This window comes from Asparagus officinalis, chromosome 5 (genome assembly GCF_001876935.1).
Source record: "Asparagus officinalis chromosome 5, Aspof.V1, whole genome shotgun sequence".
Taxonomy (NCBI): domain Eukaryota; kingdom Viridiplantae; phylum Streptophyta; class Magnoliopsida; order Asparagales; family Asparagaceae; genus Asparagus; species Asparagus officinalis.
In genome coordinates this window covers 86,058,293-86,076,372 of record NC_033798.1, presented here as the reverse complement: position 1 = coordinate 86,076,372, position 18,080 = coordinate 86,058,293, and the positions used below count along the sequence as shown (strand labels likewise).

The following is an 18,080-nucleotide window of genomic DNA, read 5'->3' as shown; positions in this document are numbered from 1 at the left end:
TAGAACTCTGTGAATAGAGTTGTTAGAACCGAAGATTTCGGTTAATGATCAAGCAGATATTCTGCTGTTGAAGAATCCTTTCAGTTTTGATCTTCTGAATTCGATTCAAAAATCCATCTCCAAGGATTTCCTCTTCGCTGCTTCTCTACGTGGTTGAGATCCTCCAGAACCTCCAAACCCGTGCGGTTTAGATGCTCCAAATCCAACCCTCTGCCGCCTTTCTGTTTCAAAAAGTCAGCCCTTAACTCAGTTGAGTTTGTTGAGATTTTATAGGTGGATAAGAGGTTGTAACTGCCCTCTAAATCCGCTCCTAAGTGGGCGTGATTTCCTCAGATCGTGGGGAAAACAGTTCTGAAACCGTTCGACTCATGTTTGAACGAGTCAAACGCCCAATCTGGCGTTCAGAACCCCAACTTCGCGTCTTAGAATTGAGACGCGAGGTTGGGTGTTGACTGAACATCAATGAACGCGAGGGTCGCTCGCGTTTTGCTTGTTTGCAGCTTGGAAACGCTGAGGTCGAGTGTTGGTTGAACCTCAAGAACGCGAAGGTTTTGACTTGTTGTAGCTTGGAAACGCGGGAGTCGCCTGCACTTCCAGAATTATAACGCGGGGATGACTTCCGCGTTTTAAAAGGGGTTAGTTGATCTGTAACCTCTCCTACAAAGCGTTGCAAGGACTGTTGTTCAGTAATCCTAGCTTTAGCTGTTGTGGAGTGTGAAAGTCGTCAGATTGTAACTTTCACTGTAGATTGTGAAGACTGCTGAATAGGGTTTCCATCAGTTATCGGAAGTATCGTTGAATTGTAACTTTTCTCGATCTGTGGAAAGTCATCCGTTTGCAGCTTTCGTTTGTTGGCATGAAAGTTATCTAATTGTAGCTTTCATTGTTGGAACTTGATGGGGATCAATTATTCATTGTGATATTTAGACGAATATTTGCCTACAGCTCTCTACTAAGTAACTCACCAACTAAGTCCAACCTTTTATTTTTGAAATCATTACACTGCTCATCAGCATCTCTAATAGTTGCTAATATAATATTAGTCATGTTGTTGTCGCAGCCATCAAGACCAATCATCTCAAATATGAGGCCGTATTTGTAGCGACTGTAGAGTTGCGGATGCAGTGATTAGAAAGTCGTTTGATTGTAACTTTCATTGTCGAGGCTTGATGGGGATCAGCTATCCATTGTGATTTTTTAGACAGCCTACAATTTTCAATGACTAAAATACCATTTTAGTCTATAAAGTGACACCTTATAACTAATAAGACCTAAAAAATGACGCCAGCGACAATAACACCTATAAATTAACACAGTTAATGACTTAAACCTATTCCCATTGCCGACATTTTGATTTGCGCAAGAAAATTATGAATTTTTACATATATACCCCTTATATCTCTCACACTTACGAATTTATCTTCAAAATTAAAATATTTGCATAAAAACCTAACTCTTTCTTTCTTTTCAACCCCTCTCTCTCCCCATTCCCCTCACTTACCTCCTCTAGTTCTCTCCTCCACTTCCCTTCCTTCACTCTCTTCTTCACTTTTAAGTTAGTGTTTGAGGGGAGAGATGAGAGAGAGGAAACGAGAGAAGGGAAGGGGAGGAGAAGATTGAGATGAAAGAATAGAGAGAGGTTAAGGGGAGGAACAAGGGTGGAGGAGGGATGAGAGGAGGAGAATGTGAGGATTTTGGAAAGGAGGAAGGAGGAAAGAGGAAAGTGAGTAAGAACGGAGAGAAGAACGGGACAAAACAGATGGTGGAGGGAGGGAGGGAGGAAGGGAGAGTTTTGGGAAGGAGAAAATGGGGGAGGAAGTATTTTGAGGAGGAAAGAGGAGAGTTAAATAATGGGAGAAGACAAGGATGAAGGAGATGATGGTAGAGACGGTGGGGTGGGGTGAGGGGTGCGGGGAGAGAGAGAGAGATGGGGGAGGGAGGAAGGGGGAAGAGAGAAAAGAGGAACTTTTTTGTAAATATTTTAAATTTCGGAGGGAAAATATGTAAATGTGAGATCTATGAGGGGTATATATATGCAAAAATTTATACTTTTCAAAGTCAACCAAAATTCCGGCTAATGGAGTAGGTTTAAGTGGTTCAATGTGTCAATTTATAGGTGTTATCATCGCCGACGTTATTTTTTAGATCTTATTGGTTAAAAGGTATCATTTTATAGGCTAAAGTGTTATTTTAGCTCATTTTCAACAAATAAATACTTAAATGGACCTTTTTCCTCGCAATCACAAGGAATCCAATTAATTAAAACCTTGTGTGCTCGTGAATCAGTTTTCATTAATTTATTACAGGAGACACGAGGGAATTCAGAGAGAGTGGCTGCTTTATTCCACCTGTCTTAAACGTTAACGGATGGACACGTTGCTATATTGGACTCTTCTGAGAAAATGTTGATTTGAAAGAAACCCAAAGATCGAGCACAAAGGATTCCATATCTCCTGTTAGAAAAAAGTACCAATTAAGGTGCTGATTTAGACATTTGCCATTATCGACAGGGGTCCGGATCCTCTCATAATGAAAAGCTCTTAATATCTCCTAACAAGGAGATCCTATCTTTTCATTTTCATCACGGCCTTTTATTTTCTCATCCATCCTTGTGTGCCCCCCTCCCAACTCTTCACAATTCTTCATTAGGAAATATTAGGATGAGGAGAGGATCCCAATTCATTTTTCCACCTACCCATCCATTTGAGTCCCCGTCGAAACTTTCCATCAATTTTTATTGCGCTTGGTTCTTTTCTAGGGCTTGTTTCGCAAATGGCTAAAGCTGGTTTCAGATGAAACAAATTTCGGCCCAAGTGTTCAGGCCCTAGTTTGGCATATGATAAAGTTGGACAAAATCAATGTTCTGTGGCCCAAGTTCGCCTACCAACTGGGGCATAAATAAACCCTCTTTTCTGAAATAGAACCCAATAAGTTGGCCCTAAAAAAATCTAATGAAATGGAGGGGGGAATAAAAAAGAAAGACCATGTGCACATAGAAACTAGTTCAGCTAGAAATAAACCAAACTATGTTCAACTCAAAACTAGTCCACACAGAAACTAGCTCAGCCTAACCAAGCCTACGTGTAACTTGGATCCCCAAAAAACTAGGTTAGTTTCTTAGTTGCCAAACACACCCTTCGTTTCTCAATTTTAACAACTCGAAAAAAACTCTACCTTGACAATCTACTGTAATACAAAAGCATAATCTCCCAAGCTATTGTCCTGTTTGGATGAATAGAAGACAAAATGTGCATCAACAATTTCTCTCTGATCCCCCCGAACCAAGAGATAGTTGCATCCCAAGCTCCGCGGAGTCGGTTTTAATGTTTCTAGGGTCTCTTGTATACCCCCACAAAATCAGGAATAAGTATAATCTCAAAACCATATTGAGAATTCAAGCTAATATATCTCGTGTAACAGGTTACTGTGAAAGTTAAATGACTCAACGTCTGAAGTGACTAGTAATTTGTAACAAACATTTTGTGACACTCTATTAACATTCTTTGTGCTCTACAGACATGCAATAAATTAGTTATCATATGTTTAGCAAAAGTGTTGCTTATAACCCTCTCAAATCAGACGAAAACCACCTAAAGAGCATCCCACCTCATTCATGCTAAACATAACGACAGTATGCTACAAACCTATGGTGTGAAATAATCACCATACCTATATAAAGATCACCACCTCAAGCAGAGACATGCAGAAAGAATTTCCAAGGAGACGATCACTATGATGGTTCCAAACAAATTGAGGATGTTAAAAAGAATAAGTAATTGTACACTGGTACGGTATCGATTGAAGCTAGCATTCTACTCATGTTGTGTACCTGATGCTGAAATTTTCAAATGGCACAAATGCCTTGACAGCAGACATAAGCAACCACAATGCCCAGAAGAGCTCCGGCAATTACTTGGGATGGAGTGTGACCAAGGAGCTCTTTAAGTTTTCTTTGGCTGATAGGATGGCCTTGAAACAAGTCCTCGATAATCTTATTTAGTACCTGTCTCATGCATAAGGAATTTGAACAATAAATGACTAGAATAGATAGAGTATTACAAGTAACAGAGTAGAACGCAAAGATAACAGTTGGCTAGGGCATGAATATATAAATCCGTAAAAAAAAATGAATAAACTTCTGAAAATGGAACAGTTATTTCTTGAATTTGTTTTAGACCAAAACAGTTGCTTGTCAAATTGAAAAAAATAGTGGGGAAAAGACATCCAAAGTAAAAAATCTATGCAGTGGAGGAGTAATCTACAACAAATCGGACTCAATATGAAATAAAAATCAAATGGTCTTATTGCTTATTAACAACGAACCAAATGTATAACAAAATTAACACGTATTAGACTGGGACTATCGACATTCTGTTACCAAGTTTGTTCTAGTTTCAGAATAATTCTAGCAACTGCAGAGGCCGTAACTTTTCAGCACAACACAGCATTATCCATAAGAACTTCCACGTTCAGCCTCCACCAAGTTTGCGTCTTGTATCTTATAGATATTTATGCGAAGAATAGTCGGAAGCATAAAGATATTTCTCGTCACCATCTAACTTATAGATGCTTCTATCCTAGCTCGATCCTCACTTCTGACACTGACTGGTTCTCTCAGTTATCCACCACAAAGATTTCCCTTGTCTACAAAAGCACGAAATGCTTGCTCCAGCTTCAGTTTTTATGCAATTAGGAGACACTTCCTCCTATATGAGTCCTTATGTCTAGTGCAGCTTCTTATTCCAGATTATTCATTTAAGATTCAAAGTTTTATCCTTCGCCCATTAGAAAACTCTTTTGTCTTCCCCTCTACTTTCTTTAACTTAAAACATAGTAGTTACAATTACAAATTAAACTGACAAGAGAGCGTTACCTTGGTTATGCCGCTCTATTTTCTTAGACACCTTATATAGTGTGAACGGATTGACTAAATGATCTGACTTTATCATATGAATATCATTCTGTCTCTGCTTTCAACTTAGTCTGTTCAGAACCTTATGTCCCTTAGGAGATGGAGAGCATTGTCCTGTTTCAGGCCGCATAAAGTCACCCACGTAGACTTTTCTTTGTTGTAAGTATCATAAATTGTATCCGTATGTATAAGGACTTGTTGCAAAACCTCCTACTTCTTCATACAAACTGATTTAAAACTTATTTTAACTGTTAGACGAGGGAACTTACTAAGTTAAATCCGCCTCACACTTACAAGGTTTCACATTTAAGATCTCATGCCCCATGTACACCCATACATTGTTGAACCAATAAAATCAAAACTTTCAACTCTTACTTTGTTCTAATACCTATTGATCACTCTTAAATTTGAATCCTACTTTGTTGCTATCCTGTCAGATTATGTTTATCCTCAATTTCTTTTGTTTCTGATGTTATGCTTTACATGTTTCAATTCTCTCTTCCACCAAATGATCGAGCAAATTTCGTAATCTGATATTTGGATTTTGACTTAGAAGGTTGAGCATAAAAAGTTAACAGCATTATGTTCCTCGCGCACACCATCTACACAAGTCATCTAACGATAATTCTCATTAGTACGTACCACAATGTTCTTTCCAGTTCACCATCTACACAGTCCATGCTGATGACTATCAACTTCCTAGATGCCAACCCAACTTGTCAGTCCTCTTCCTAGACTGCAGTTATTCCATCTTGCAATTTCACTCTTGATGATCTACAAATCTTCGTAGAGATACTGACTGCAACACGTTTTAGTCAGCTGCATGATAGAATTGTGTACACAGTTTATCGATTCCATACAAATGACGAAATCAATAGATCCCTGTTAATAATACAACTATCTGAGAGCAGCAAATCATAATCCAGACGTCCTGACCACAGATTATAATCTAATCACATTCTCTGAATGTTTCTGTCCTTTACGTAAACGTCATCCACCAAAGGAATTCGCATATAAATGCTGCATTTATTTTAGGTCTCATCAAAGCTTTTTTATCTCACTGCATCAATAAGAGGTTTCTGTATCATCTTGCATCCGCCAATTTTTTTTAGTGTTTGCATGCAGAAAACTGATAGGCAATGAGGCTGCTAGGATTATAGCAGTGTTTTAAAGGCAATACACCTTAGCGCCTCAGCCGCTCCGGTGAGGTGATCATGTAACTTAGCGCCTTGTGTGTTGTCAAGCGATGACGATTACTAATGTGATCACTGATCGCCCTTTGGCGCCTCATGACCTCATCTTGGCGCCTCAGACGCATATGCAAGGCATGTGATGCAAGACACGAGGTGTTTATCTTTGTTTTATAAGTTTGAGGGTGCGAAAGTTTCGGATAAAGTAAAGTTTATTTTTATTAATGAATTTTTGCATTTCTTTTTACTTGGTCAACTTTTTTACTATTTTTTGTTGCGATGTACTTAATTACCTCTATCATTTTGAGGACATGCCACAATTTGAACCTGAAAGAAAGTTTGCTGCTTAATTATTTGTGTTAGCAATTACTAGTTAATATTACTATTCAATATTTGTTACTTACTATTTCCTTTATATGGTTTATGACTCATTGGATCTGTGACTTTGAAATTTTGGCTAGGATTGTTGTTATTGATAATTGCATATTATTTGTAATGTTTTTGCATTTTTCAAATATTATCGTCTTGATTCACTCAGTCGATCACCTTTTTTGGCGCCCCTTGCATCAAGCAACATAGGATCTCATCGCATTGACCTCACATTTTGCTTTTAAAACACTAGATTACAGTTTTTCGGTAAGAGGTAGTAGTGCACTTCTCTCCCAGATGCATTATTTTTAATATCCCCGACATGGCCCAATATATCCTTCTACAGGGCTTGTCGCAGTCAATATGGTCTCTAAGTACCTTTTACCGCTTTTTGGCTATTTTGGGCGATATATCCCTGATATAGGCCGATATATCCTTTTATAGTTTTTTATTTTTATTTTTCATGGGTTTTGTTTTGAAAAGTATATACTAAAAAGTTGTAATTTGTCAATATGGCCTCTAGACTCGTCCCTATTAGGCTATTACCATCGCTACAGTGCATAGATATGTAGAACTACAAGAGCAAAAAAACCTATGCGGATACAACTGTTGTTCCAATTTTCTGCATGCATGCAGCCTATGATTGGTAGCTCTTCTTCAATCATTATCTGTTCCGTACTGAATATTTATTACAAAGAGATTATAGAATTAATCAATTCCTTCCAAATCAATGTTGTATTGTTCCCATATTCCACCTGAACTTCCTTGCAGATGACGATTAGTACATATGTATCCCTCATATTACATAAACATGCAAGAGTGCTCTCCTACCGACATTTTTCCCTTAAAATTCCAGGACAGAATAATTCATGACACCCATTTTCACAATTATTTGCAAAATCCATCTTATCCTCGTACTTAGCTCAAACCACACATGCTTCTCCGTAGATTCATAATCTTAAGTATGGCCATTTTTCCTCTTTGTTTCCATTCTAAGTCCTTTACACAAAAAGAACTGGTCAATTTCATGACATCGATCTGTATCCTTGTTAAAACCTTACCATCTGTGTCCTTGTTAAACTTTAACATCATTACAGTTCCCCTCTTTTCTCTAATATTGAGAACTGCAAGTAAGTATACGGAACCAACAAAGTGTAAGACCACCGTAGCAAACCAATCTAAGTTGGTTAGTTCACGTGCAATTGTGGTCATTAAATGCACCAACTAGAATAAGGGAAATACTACAATTAATGGAGCAAGGACTAAAGACAGGCCTGAAGAAGACTTGTCCAGAAGACCTTAAGAAGGGTACAAAATAATGATTAACTTAGTCGAGGGGATTCCCCTCGACAGCCTGAACGGAAGAATAGGATTCACATAGCCAGTCCAAAAATTTTGGGATAAAGTCCTTGTTATTGTTTGTAGGATATGCAGTCTGATTCATTATCCTGATATTAGCCATTTTACAATTTGAAAATAAATAACAACGAAAAAAAATGAAGAAAACATGGTTAAAACAAAGTTTTTTTACGGAAAAAAAAAACCCCTCACCTCAGCTTGCATCCCGGCGTGCCTTCTGACCCCAATGGCATCATACATAACAATCAAACTAAACCCTAAACACACAGGAAACAGGGAATCCCCAACCCCATGGCACAGCGCCACCGAGGCCGTCAGCGCCGTGCACAGCGCCGAATGCGACGACGGCATCCCGCCGGAGCTCACAAGCATCCCAAAATCCCACGTTTTCTCGACGAAGAAGTTCAAGAACACCTTCATGGACTGCGCGAGGACCCAAGCGACAAGCCCAGAGACAAAAGTAGGGTTTCCCGCCAGCGTGCCCAGGAAAGGGCTGACCTTCGCCCTGGATACCGACACGGCGGCGCTTGTGCTCATGACTAAACTGCCGATGCTGCTGCCCTTGAGGAGGTTCTGGTTGAAGATGCTGGCGGAGGGGAGGCCGCCATTGGAGAAAGATTGGAGCTTTTTGAGGACCAGGGTTTTGAGGTTGGAGGGGAGCTGGGGTTTAGGGTTTTGGGGAGAGGGGACGGGGAGAGAGAGGAGGAGGGGGTTGTTGAAGCTGCTGCTTATGGTTTCCATTGATGTAGCATCAGCAGAAGCAGCAGAGCATTGCTCGGGGGGAAGACGAAGAGGAAAAAAGTAGGGATTTTTCGTGAGGAGGGATTCGTTTGCTTGGGGTTTGCGGATCGCGGAGTACAAATAAATTCAGGAGCGTCGAACCCAGATAGGATTATTCCCGAATGATCTCTCTCTGTTCCGCTTCGTAAAAGACTCTGCAAACTTTTTTTTTTTTTTTTTCTCGAAAGGCTGCTCGGACGGAATATTAGCCAGATGAGCGGTGGTCGAGTGTAAATATATGTGACATAAAAACCAATTTCTTTGGGTCCTCCGCCGAAAGCCATATGACGAGTTCAAAAAAAAAAAAAAAAACGCTGATGTTTATTGATTAAAGTAATATTCTATAATGATCGGCACTGGTAGCTCTCTTCCTCTCTATACATGATAGACTTTATAAAGAACCATATTCTTATTGAACCTTGCACAATGTGTTCTACGATCTAATGGTCCCAAATGCCAATCATGAAAAAATAGTTTAGAGCTGGACAGTCGGCCTTGAACTTCAAAGTAGTGGTGGTAAACAATGGAATCGAATAGAGTACTAATTGTTTCGTATTTATATTTGTTTAAAATTATCGAATTCGAATGCGGACTCTAATATTCATATACGGAGTTTTTCGAATTCGAAATCAAATACTTGGTATTTGAAAAAATGTTCACGAATATTTATCGAATATTAAAATATATTTATTCTGCTAAAATTTTTAATTTTTAAATAGTATTTAAATTAATAAATAAAAACTATTCATTTAATTAGAAAACAGATTTAAAATTATTTAAGTCTTAAAATTAGTACACAAAACTTAAATAGAAATGGTAATTGGGTTAAAAATATAACATTATACGTACAATTATATCAATAATAAGTGACCAAATTTTAAACGAATATTTAATAGACAAACGATTCGAATACACGTCTGGTTAAATTCTATTCATTAGTAAACTCGAATACTAAAAAATATTTGTTTAGTAATAAATAAACTACCAAATCAAATACGACCGAATAGTTACTCGAACAATTATCGAACTATTTGTTAATTATTTGGTTCAAAACACAGGCCAAAGATTTCAATCCTCGATAAGAATTCCAGTGTATACACAGCTTTGGCAACATAGAACTAGTTATCAAACTTAATCCAAATAAGCTCTTTTACAAGTGCCGCATGCAGTCAGCAAAATGATAGCCACTTGGTGTTTATTTTCTTGTAGCAGCAGATAATGAACAATGGAGAATGGTGCAACATACGAGAACTATCTCCTTTGAAATAAGTGAGCCAGATTATACAACTTATCAGAGAACTTTTTCTGGGAATTGCAACTTTACATGGGAGCAAAAATGCTACATCTCTCATCACGGTATTCTAGGTTAAATTCCAAGGCTCACCTGACATTACTTGAGGATACCCAAGCTACAGATTTTGCGTCATACCTCAGACTCCCAATAACAGATTTAGAATACAGTAAAAACGAGGAACCACTTTCGATGGACCCGTCAATGAGAGCAGCACTTAAATCATGATCTTCTATCAAACTTCCTATCCCCCGATCTTCTTTCTTCAGCCTCTTTTCGCTTTTGCTGCCTGTAATTCGAGACATCATAATTTCTTAGTCAAAACAAATATCAAGTTAGGATATGACTTCCTTGAAAAACAAAATCAAGTTAGGAAATAACTCAATGCAAATTGGTAAATTAAGATTGTTGGTAGAAACAACAATACATTCCGTTACAAATTTCTTGACAGAAAATACAAAAGTTGTCACTACATAATTGATAGTTTGTGTGTTTCCATGCCCATAGGATAATTCATACTTTTCTGTCAAAGGTTCAAAACAAGCTCTCTGATGTTCTCAGCCAAGATTAGATAATGCTCAAGTTTTGCAGTTGCCCCAACTTTTATGACAAAAATGTAAGATGAGTACGACAAGGACAATGATAGGTTGTCCACAAGTTTGAACAGTGGTGCATACCAGTGGAATCTTCATTTGACTGTTAATATATAAAAGATTAACATAGGAGACAAGAAACTTGATGTATTTAGCAGCAGCATGACATGAGCCAAAATGAGTACATACGTGGAGCTATGGAGATGGTTGTGCTAATTGATGCAATGGCAGAACACGAAGTAAGGAATAATATACCAGCCCCGATCAAAAAAGAAAAAGGAAAAGAATAGAAAGAAGAGAGAAGCCTACTTCCAACAGAACAAGGTGCCAAGTAAAAGAGGTATTACTGTTCTTGGTCTCTCTTAAATAATCCAATTGACCAGAAAAAAAACAGCTTGATGAGCAACCTTGGAAACACATAAAATCGAACTCCAGATGTTCAATGAATTATGATTCAATTATGTTTCAGTCAAGCAGCAAGAGGTGTCCTTGACCTTCTTACCTTGTATGATCATCTAATGAAAGAATACTTCTCTTTGTCCCACTTTAACAAAGAAACAGTGATCAACATGATCATGATGAATCTTTTCCATATCATTGGTGTAGAAAACTTGTGAAACAAACAAATTAACATCATCAATGTGCATACTGGAGACAAAAACCTGATAACTGAGGAATTAGATCAGAAAAATTAATTCCAATTTAAACGCCAGCACCTTTGGTCAATCGAGAAAAAACTCACACCACATCCAGAATATGAAGTGGGAAGGAAACCCTCCCCCCAATCGCTTACAACCTGGAAACATAATGCCTCCATTTTCCAACTTCAATTTGTCCAAGCAGATGTCTTAGGCACCTTAATGAAGGATTCATCAGAAGCACAAAATGTCATCATACAACTGTTTCTAAACTACAGAATTCTTTCAAGAATCCTGTTCACAACAATCTAGTATCTTGACCATATAAAACTTGCCCCTATGTTCTAGTATTTTCCTTTAGCAATTCAACTTGTGCCTTCGTATGAGCATGACCTCTTCTTCCAAAGATGGTAGTCAGAACCTTCATTTCTGTATGTTTGTGACTAACCCTTACCATTCTCTACTGCAAATGCCTATCCCCTACAATATGCATGGTCGCAGAGTATGTAGCTACCAGAGATGACTACAAACCAGAAAACTGCCTGGGTGGCAACTAGGAGGATGCTTGGGTGAGGTTGAAAAATAAGAGAACAGAGGAGGAAGAGTAGGAGGCAGAAGTCGGGCTGGGATAAAATTGAAACATAGGATAATGATGTAAATTGTGGTTTCCTAGATTAATTAGGGAAGCAATTTCAAAGTGACATTTCTGTGAACTCGGATGTTAGGTGATAGAGTGATAAAAGGACTCTATTAGAGTAGTTATTATGTTGGGAAGCTAGAGAAGTGTTTTTAGTCCCCATTGAGAAATGTATATATCCTATTTGCTCTGTTTTGTACTTAAAACTTGAAAATGTATTCACATAAATGAGATATATACTTGTAAATACGTCCATGTAAAGATAGGAGATCATTATGTGAGAAAAACTTACGCAAAGGCGGTATATCCAGTCCCAGCATTTGCAGCAGATAAGTGCGCCGCATGCACAACAGTGCCTGAGGAATTGTCATGTCCACCTGAATGCAGCGGATTCTTTACATCTCCATCAATCTAAGACCAATCAAGTGATAAAACAAAGTAAATGTTAATATCCTATTTTTATCTCTGCGTAAGGATCTAACTTTAAGACTAAGTCTAGCAAATGACCTTATCCCACTTTGATTTCTTGTTCTGCCTGACCTCTCTAGTAGCATCAGGAGCTGTTGAAACTGATCCACTAGTTACAGCTGCTGAAATGCCTCAGATTAATATACAAAGTAACAGTATGTTACAGAGGAAAAAAAAACTTTTGAACCGTAATTCTAATATGCTTGCTAATGAAATCAAACAGAACATGTAGAGTGAGAATAAAAAGACAGATAACCAACAGATAAAGCTCGATTGTTGCATAATAAGTGAAAATTGGTACCTGAGATCTGTGTGCTGATCTTTAAGGCAGTAGCAACTGTGCCAGGTTGTGTCCCACCAGAAACAAAATCAACTTTCTGACTCTTTTTCCTTTCCTGCTCCTTCCTTTCAATCTCACGTTTCATATCAGCTTCTATAGCAACAAGAAAATTTTAAATAAAAAAATAGAAGCTTACGGTACATACAAGTATGACATGGTTTGCTGTTGGCAAAGAAAGGAGGTGCAAGTAAGAGTTGACAACGAGAACTCTCCAATTGTAACAGATTGAATGTACTATTTCTATTCAGGATATGTGAGAACAGTAATAAAACATCATAAAAAACTCACAAGTTGTAATGAGTTTTACCTCCACCATGTTATATAATATAATAAAATAATTTAAAGATGGTAGTATAAACAAGTCAACTAGTTTACTTGCAAATCTAATACTATTATAAAAGTGTGTTGGTATGTTAAAACATTTCTTCCGAAAATGCCCTTTAAAACAGTGTGTTGGTATGTTAAAACATTTCTTCCGAAAATGCCCTTTAAAACACATACATGCATACATAAAACACATGCATCCATACATAAACCATACCTCATACATACATAACCCCCAATTAAATGCATTATTCTTTATAACCCCTAAAATAATTTCACCATGACTAAGTTGTTTATATTTTTATAACCTCCCATTAACATATTAGTCTCTTATAATTCTCACTAATTATCACTATCATAATTAAAAAACGTTACAACCATTCATCTTATTACTAAACCATTATAAATCATAACAAATCTCTTACAAAAATGAATACATCATATCATCTCCATTGCACCTCCTTAAATCCTTGAACGTCTCTTTGTCCCGATTTTGCCTATTTGGATTTCATCTCTGCACAACCAACCACTACTATCTCTTATTATAACATGATGAGATTAGCATGATTTATAGTGAAAGATTCTTTCTCTATCTTTTATAGAGAATGTTTCAACTGATTTTTTACCATTAGAATTTCTCTTTGCTTGATTTGGCTTATTATAATTTATGTCTTTATTGGTCAATCAAGATTTTTGAAGTTTGTATTTAATTTTTATTTTGAGAACCATAAAACCCAATCAAGTATGAAATTCATGATTTAACAAAATATGTTAAGTATAACAAAATATGTTTTACTTAACATATTTTATTTAAAGTAATAAAATACATAATTTACTTTAAAGTTATAGTTATAATCTGCTATCAAAACTTAAGATGATGCAAATCGGTAAAAAGAGTTGGACATAATAATAATAATAATGATGTCTCACTTATAGCCTCTTCATATTCATAACCTCTCCATTAATTACCTATAAATTTTTAATTTAATCTCTCACTTATAACCTCTCCTAATCTTTATTTTCATCCATTAATCTCCATCACTAACAATAATGAACCCCCCCACCCCCATCCCCAACAAACACTATCCTTTAATTTCAGCAGAAAGTAAATATACTTAATTTTTATAACCTCCCAATAACAAATTAATCTCCTACTCTTTCTTTCTTAATTCTCACTAATGATCACTACCATAATCATAGAAAATGTTTTAAATATTTATTTTTATACTAACCGCTATAAATCACAACTAATTTGTTTAAAATTTTCTATGAATTCTCTTATAAGTATAATTCCCTACTTCATTATTAACACTAATAAAGTAAGATTTCGAAATAAGCTAAATATAGAGTGAGGCTTCGTGACATGTGTGTATTATTTAGAGCTCAAGGTCTTAAGACTAAATTCTGGAAATGTCACATCAAGTTACTTCACTTCCAACTGATCAAGCAAGATGAATAATTAAAAAAAGAAACAACGAGTAGTTTCCCGTATTTATATAAATGAGTTTGAGATTTTTAGGTTCTGCTCTTACTATGTATATGCAAAGATCTTTAGCACTAGCATAATATGCATATAGTAGTCCATATTTTTCAGCGTAACGAAGAAAAAAGATTAAAAATTTTAACGTTAAATAATATTCAGTCTGCTATTATGAAAATTAACTTTGAACTGTGGATATGCTTTGGTCATACCCATCATGATGGTTCCTTAAAAAATCATGTACTAAGTTGCAAAATCCATCATTCACAAAAAGTTTTGTCTGATTGAAATTTGTAGGCTCAACTTAAAAATATTGTTAGAGCTAAATAATGACACACATTACTGTAAGACCCCATAACTTTTTTTGATGATGTTTGTTCTTAACAATTGAAGAAGCTCTGATTAAGTCTTTTCAGAGGATTATATAGATTTTGGTTAATTTTTTAGCTCTGATAGAGTATTTTCTTAGTTTTCATAGAATATAAAAATTTCATATTAATACAAAATATTTAAATTATTAATTTACAATCATTATGTTATTTATCCTTCCTAATGGTATAACTATATTACAAATTTGTGAATAAAAAACCCCAGCATGTGCTAAATTATAAACGTCTAATGGTATAACTATATTACAAATTTGTGAATAAAAAACCCCAGCATGTGCTAAATTATAAACGTCAGACATTATGTTAAATTATAAAACAAATAGAATTATGCTTTTTTAGGTTCACAAATTGAATAATGTCTTTTAGGTATTCCATAAGTGTTATTGGAAAGCTCTGGTTTCATAAAACTAAAATTTTAGAAAAATTATAGAGTAAACCTTTAAATTTACAAAACAACCTTGAAACTTTATAATTTTATGGATATGCTATAAAATTTGCAGAGAGGACCTTGAAATGTCATAAAATAAACCTCATAAAAGATTATATTTACTCAAGGATTTTAATGATAAAAAGATAGCAAAAGTCCTCAAATTACATCTAACACCAAACTTATTATAAAAAAAATATAAACATAAGATTAATCCAACAACGTGCAACGCACGTGCACTATACTAGTAACATAATGCGCGTCATTTTTATCTAAATGATGTTGTGACTTGTGAGTATCTTATAGGCAGTAACCAGTTTGCCAAATATGAAGAGCAATACCCTTACTTTCCGTAATACCGGTAGGTGCTAAAACCTGCACAACTAAGAAAACAGTCCTTTTTATATCTTCATGAAGGAAACCAATAAGTTGGTAACTTGGTTGTATTTAAACTTCAGCCACCTGTCATTTATGTAAATGTCGAAGTGACACACAATGATACAGGTCAATGGCAGATGATCCACAAGGAAAGACATAAAAGCGCTTGAATTTTGGTGTTACTTTACAAAATTTCACATCAACATCGCAAACATTGATGCAAAATAAGTCCCTCAAGTCAGTATGATTTCAGACTGTTGAGACAATATTGACCCTCATATTTACCAACTCAAGGGGCACTACAAGTCTCAGGCAACTGAGCGCTATGACACCCATCCCTTTCCAAACAATCATTTACTAAATATTAAAAATTGTACATTACCCCCACCCCCATAAAAACAACAAAAGCAGCAGCATCTGTAGCTACTAGCTGACTTGATCAGAAATGCTTGAGCCCCCACGACCTGATTAAATTTCAGTCTTAGTAGCAAGATGAAGAATTTTTTTACAGTGCCCTTGCTCCAGTAATATCAACTCCTCCCTTTCTCTGATCAAACTGTTACTTCGAACTGAGCTATTAGAGAGCCTCGTAATTAAATTGATTGATAATATTGCATAAAATTCCTAGACATCATCCTTATTCTTAAATTTATACTGTCCACTGACCGAAAGCCTTAGAGACAAAAAAGGAAAGGGATAAAACAGCACACATGTCAAATGGAATCTGAGTGCACAGTGGACACCTAACCATTTTGCATGTTGTGAACATGCATATGACTGCTCTTAAGAGCCAACCACATATAACAAAGTCCGGAAACTGTCGTGAAAATTGAGGGCTATGGTTTCATACTCTAGACTTTGAGCACCAATATTGTGGGCCAAGACCTGGTTGTATGCTGATTTTCTTCGATCACCACCCAGATTGATTTGACCAAGATGTCTCCCGATACCACAGTTTTTCCGTTGCCACTGAACTATACCTCAAATTCCGAAGTTGTTGTGAGGAACGGGGGTTATATTCTAATAATCTAAGCAATAACAGCATTTGATAAGGCATAAGAGGTCCTATATGTTAAATATGGCCACATTATTTATCAAAGTGATGTTTTTTCTAACAGTGTTTTATAATTACAAATGTCACAATTTTGGTTAAGTTGAAAGTTGAAACCTCCAAATCTAGCTGAAGCACAAATTATATGCACAATCTGACAAGGGACCATTATCACAGATCCACAGCAGCATTACCATATACGATTGAAAAAGGAAACTTACACATCTGTATAACTTTCAGATAGAAGTTCCTCATATTCAAAAGGAATGAGTTCATAGTTCACAAAGCACCAAAACTTTCTCTGTAATCCTAGAAGCATCTTCTGGGACATGAACTTCTAATCTTTATCTGACCAAAAGCACAAAAGAAAGTGTTTCCTAATGACCTCAACATCCATGCTTGAAGTCATCCCTGATAGAAAAACAAGAAGCTCCAAAGTTCTTATATTGAGATATATCACAACCCTATCTATTGCAATGGGCAACAGAGAACAAAGAACAAGAATAATTCCGGCCAAGTTCATCAACTGATAATGGAAAATCGATATACGGGAATCAGAGAGCTTCTTTACATACTAGAAAACCTCGTTTAATTATCTTCTTGTATTGGTTCAGCCCTGTGTATCATGACTCTGCATTGTTCATTGAACCTAAGATTGTCTCTTAGTAGATTATTCAGTTAAACTGTAGCAAAGGTTGATTATCTGCTGTAAGAGGTGGGTCCAATTAGCTGAATGGTTAAAATCACAACAGGAAGATACATGCCTAATAGCTGAATATACAAATTCTTTCATGAATATAAAATTTATATCCTCTATTGTAAAAAGAATCCATACCAAAACTAATGTTCAGTCAAAATTAACATTTATATTTTTTTGACGTAGAGCAATGTAATAAGTTCTCTGCATGGATACAAGATGTCAAGACCTCATGAAAACAAATAAAGCAGCAAATTACAATATCTGCACAAAGAGCACCAGATAACTAGATAAAATACTCACTAAATAACCATTTTATATACACTGGTAGATAGAAAACTAACGGAACGGTGAGTTACCTATCTCATCATAGTAGTCGCTTTTATCATACCCATGAGGGTCAAAGACATCTCTACTGAAGCAGGTTCCTATCTGATCTATACCTTGATACCTCACAGCATGTTGCAAAAAGTCAGGATTTCTGTAATCCTTCCTATTCCGCAAAGCCGCATTGAAACTTTTTCCTGCCTTCTTATATGCAAGGAACTTGTTTATCTTTTCCTGAGACAATCATAGATAAAGATACAAAATGAAAGAATAAGAAGGCGATAAAAAGTAGAAAAAAATGATAGAATCGTGTGGGTGTGTTTTGTGTGCGTGAGGTAAGCGCACGCTCGCATGTGTGAGGGGGTGTACTGACATGCATGCGCGTAGGTGACTGTTATTGGGTGGGTGGATGGGCGGGCCTGTGTGTGTA

The 18,080-nt window shown here is 36.3% G+C and overlaps 2 protein-coding genes across 5 annotated transcripts in view; both read right to left on the bottom strand.

The window, feature by feature from the left end:
* Positions 3,710–8,783, bottom strand: LOC109840007 (uncharacterized membrane protein YuiD). The gene is made up of 2 exons (XM_020408497.1): positions 8,023–8,783; positions 3,710–4,003 (listed from the first exon to the last, which is right to left on the bottom strand). Exons 1-2 carry the CDS (start codon positions 8,569–8,571, stop codon positions 3,845–3,847), a joined length of 708 nt encoding a protein of 235 aa, XP_020264086.1. The 5' UTR covers positions 8,572–8,783; the 3' UTR covers positions 3,710–3,844.
* The window catches only part of LOC109840006 (SAP30-binding protein), a 14,711-nt gene continuing 6,305 nt past the window's right edge, over positions 9,675–18,080 (bottom strand). For 3 of the 4 annotated variants that reach the window (XM_020408493.1, XM_020408494.1, XM_020408495.1), the window contains exons 5-9: positions 17,683–17,884; positions 12,539–12,670; positions 12,277–12,359; positions 12,062–12,180; positions 9,675–10,190 (exon numbers count right to left, since the gene is read on the bottom strand). In XM_020408493.1, the coding sequence (XP_020264082.1) occupies positions 10,124–10,190; positions 12,062–12,180; positions 12,277–12,359; positions 12,539–12,670; positions 17,683–17,884 (603 nt within the window). In that variant the 3' untranslated portion in view covers positions 9,675–10,123. The remainder of the gene's footprint in view (positions 10,191–12,061; positions 12,181–12,276; positions 12,360–12,538; positions 12,671–17,682; positions 17,885–18,080) is intronic. The other variant, XM_020408496.1, reaches the window with a different exon arrangement.